General features: G+C 44.2%; 1 protein-coding gene across 6 annotated transcripts in view; it reads left to right on the top strand.

Moving 5' to 3' along the window:
• Znf18 (zinc finger protein 18) overlaps nucleotides 1–2,550 on the top strand; it is a 22,795-nt gene that overhangs the window by 8,757 nt on the left and 11,488 nt on the right. For all 6 annotated transcript variants that reach the window (XM_028783171.1, XM_028783167.1, XM_028783173.1 and 3 more), the window contains 2 exons: nucleotides 157–364; nucleotides 742–833. In XM_028783171.1, coding sequence (XP_028639004.1) covers nucleotides 157–364; nucleotides 742–833 — 300 coding nt within the window. The remainder of the gene's footprint in view (nucleotides 1–156; nucleotides 365–741; nucleotides 834–2,550) is intronic.

Raw genomic sequence — 2,550 nt, 5'->3', positions numbered from 1 at the left:
GGTCTGTTTTTTAGGGGTTAAAAGAGGCCTTTCTTTTTCTCTGCCCAATAGCCGTAAGACTGTCTATCTCATGGTCTGCCGTAGAAGGCCAGTTCCATTAACTTTGAGCAATCTTGACTCTGCATCCTTCGCTAATTAGTGCTGTTTGGTGTCCAGATCAGCATCCAAGTTTTAGGACAAGAGATTCCATTCAAGAAGGAGAATTCGACACACTGCCATGGGGACAAGGTGGACCCCACACTGGAGGTGGAGCCCACGCTGGAAGTTGCACCTCAGGACCTGTCCCTTCAGAATTCATCCTCAGCACCTGGGGAGCTACTGAGCAATGGTGTGAAAGAGGAATCAGACATGGAGCCAGAATTAGGTGAGGGAACTAGGCAGTTATCTGTTGTGCTGTGTGGTAGTATCTAGGAGAAATTTGGGGGCTGCAGTTAGTACAGCTCAGTGTGTGCTGAAACAGTATAATGCCTCTGGGAAGTGTGGAAATGGCAGATCTGTATTTTAAACTATTTGTGATTGGGCTACATCATTTGGGTTTTGGTTCTTGGCAGGGAGCTGGGAGAAACATGGGTGAGACTGGAAGCTTGGAGTAGGAGTGGTGGTTGTTAGTAGGTAATCACAAGTCTTGGAATTTGATTGACACTGCAAACTGTTCTAATTTGTGAAGACTTGCATGATGTCCCCTGGGGAGTGCTTAAGGGAGATCTTTGGGTTCTGAAAGCCTCCTATTCTTTGCTACAGCTCTGGTTGCTTCCCAGCTTCCTGCCAGACCTGAGGAGAGGCCTGTTAGAGACCAAGAGGTGAGAACAGCACTTCTCCCAGAGCTGCAGGAGGTGAGTGGGGTCCTCAGCCTGCATCCCTGGCCTAGGACGATTGGTGGAACAGACTCAGAAGAGGAACAGAGGTGGAGCATGGCTGTATAGTAGTTGCAGTGGCTACTTCCCTGTGAGAGTTGAGTCCCTGCTTCTCTGGTCAGTCATCTTGACAACGGATAACAGAACCTGGCCCTCGGAAGTGGTACAAGTTGCTTTGCCCACATATGATGGTTTCTGATTTTCTTTTTTTTTTTTTTTCGTTACTTTGAGCCCATGCTAAGAAAGGGTTATTTTATTTCCTAGTATGAGCTGCCCACACAGGAGTCTGATAGAAACTTTGAATGGTTATTTCTCATGTGTGAATATTTTTCTCTGACATCACAGGAGTAATGTTGATAGACTGCATGTACCCAAAACATAGTTTAGTATGTTCTGGTGTATGTATGCAGCCCTACAAAACACAACCACAATCAAGAATAAATATCTCTCTCACATTCAAGTTTTAAGTTTTTCTTTAAAAGTTTTTTTTAAAAATTATTTTTATGAGTTCTCTTGTCTGGTATGTGCCAGGTGCATATGGTGCCCATGGAGACCAGAAGAGGGTAGATCCCCAGGACCTGGAGTTACAGATGGTTGTGAATTATTATGTTCATTCTAGGAATTGAACCCATCCTGACATGGAAGAGCTTACAGTGCTCTTAACTGCTGAGCTGTCTGTACAGCCCCTCTCTCACGGCTTGAATTCTTGTCTCCTCTCACTGCAGTACCCCAGCATTTCTGAGACACCTACTAACTTCCTTCTGTTAACACGCATTAGAATTTTCTGGAATTTTATGAAATAACTCATCTTCCTTTTCCCTACATATAATGTATTATTTGCTCTGTTTTTAAAATGTCTTATTGCTGTGTTTGTATTGTCCATCTACCTACATTTCAAGCAGTTGCTGGGTTATCTTTTTTTTTGTTTTTTTTTTTGGTTTTTTGAGACAGAGTTTCTCTGTGTAGCCTTGGCTGTCCTGGAACTCACTCTGTAGACCAGGCTGGCCTCGAACTCAGAAATCCGCCTGCCTCTGCCTCCCAAGTTCTGGGATTAAAGGCGTGCGCCACCACTGCCCGGCGTGTGTGTGTGTGTGTGTGTGTGTGTGTGTGTGTGTGTGTGTGTGAGTGTGTGATTTCAAGATGTCTGAAACTGTGCATAACACTGTACACCATATTTCTATACAGTGGGGCTTTCCTATCAGTCCTCTGATGAAGATTAATTTGTAAGTTATGAAAGGTGAGCTATTAGCATTGACATCTAATAATAGGGTAATTCTAGTGGCTCTCTGTAATGAGAGTTACATGCGTGTGGGACCGTGTGTCTTACCCTGTAACACTGTACTCACCCTTTATGTGCTGATGTCAGATGGCACAGGCCCGCGTGATGAGAAGGAGTGAGGTGGTTAATAGAACTCTCACCCACCATGGCTATTACTTTAGCAATTCATGGTGTGACAGCAAAACTAATACCAATGTATTCCAATTTTCACCATTTTATGAGTAGAAGACTTGGTCTTACTGCAGAACTCAGCAACTTCTGTGTATGGCTGTTGGCTGTTTCCTTAGTGAGTAGAGAGTACTTCATGGCTTCTCTCAGGCATGGCCACCATCTCTCAAACTCAGGGACTTCTCTTAAGTAAAATAAGGGCCAGTTGAACAGAAGCACGGATTCTGCAACTGTGGGTCTGATAGCAAA

Source organism: Grammomys surdaster, unplaced genomic scaffold (genome assembly GCF_004785775.1).
Source record: "Grammomys surdaster isolate TR1022 unplaced genomic scaffold, NIH_TR_1.0 1019, whole genome shotgun sequence".
Classification (NCBI taxonomy): domain Eukaryota; kingdom Metazoa; phylum Chordata; class Mammalia; order Rodentia; family Muridae; genus Grammomys; species Grammomys surdaster.
Note: the sequence above shows the minus strand (reverse complement) of the source record. Positions and strands in the feature narration are given on the sequence as shown.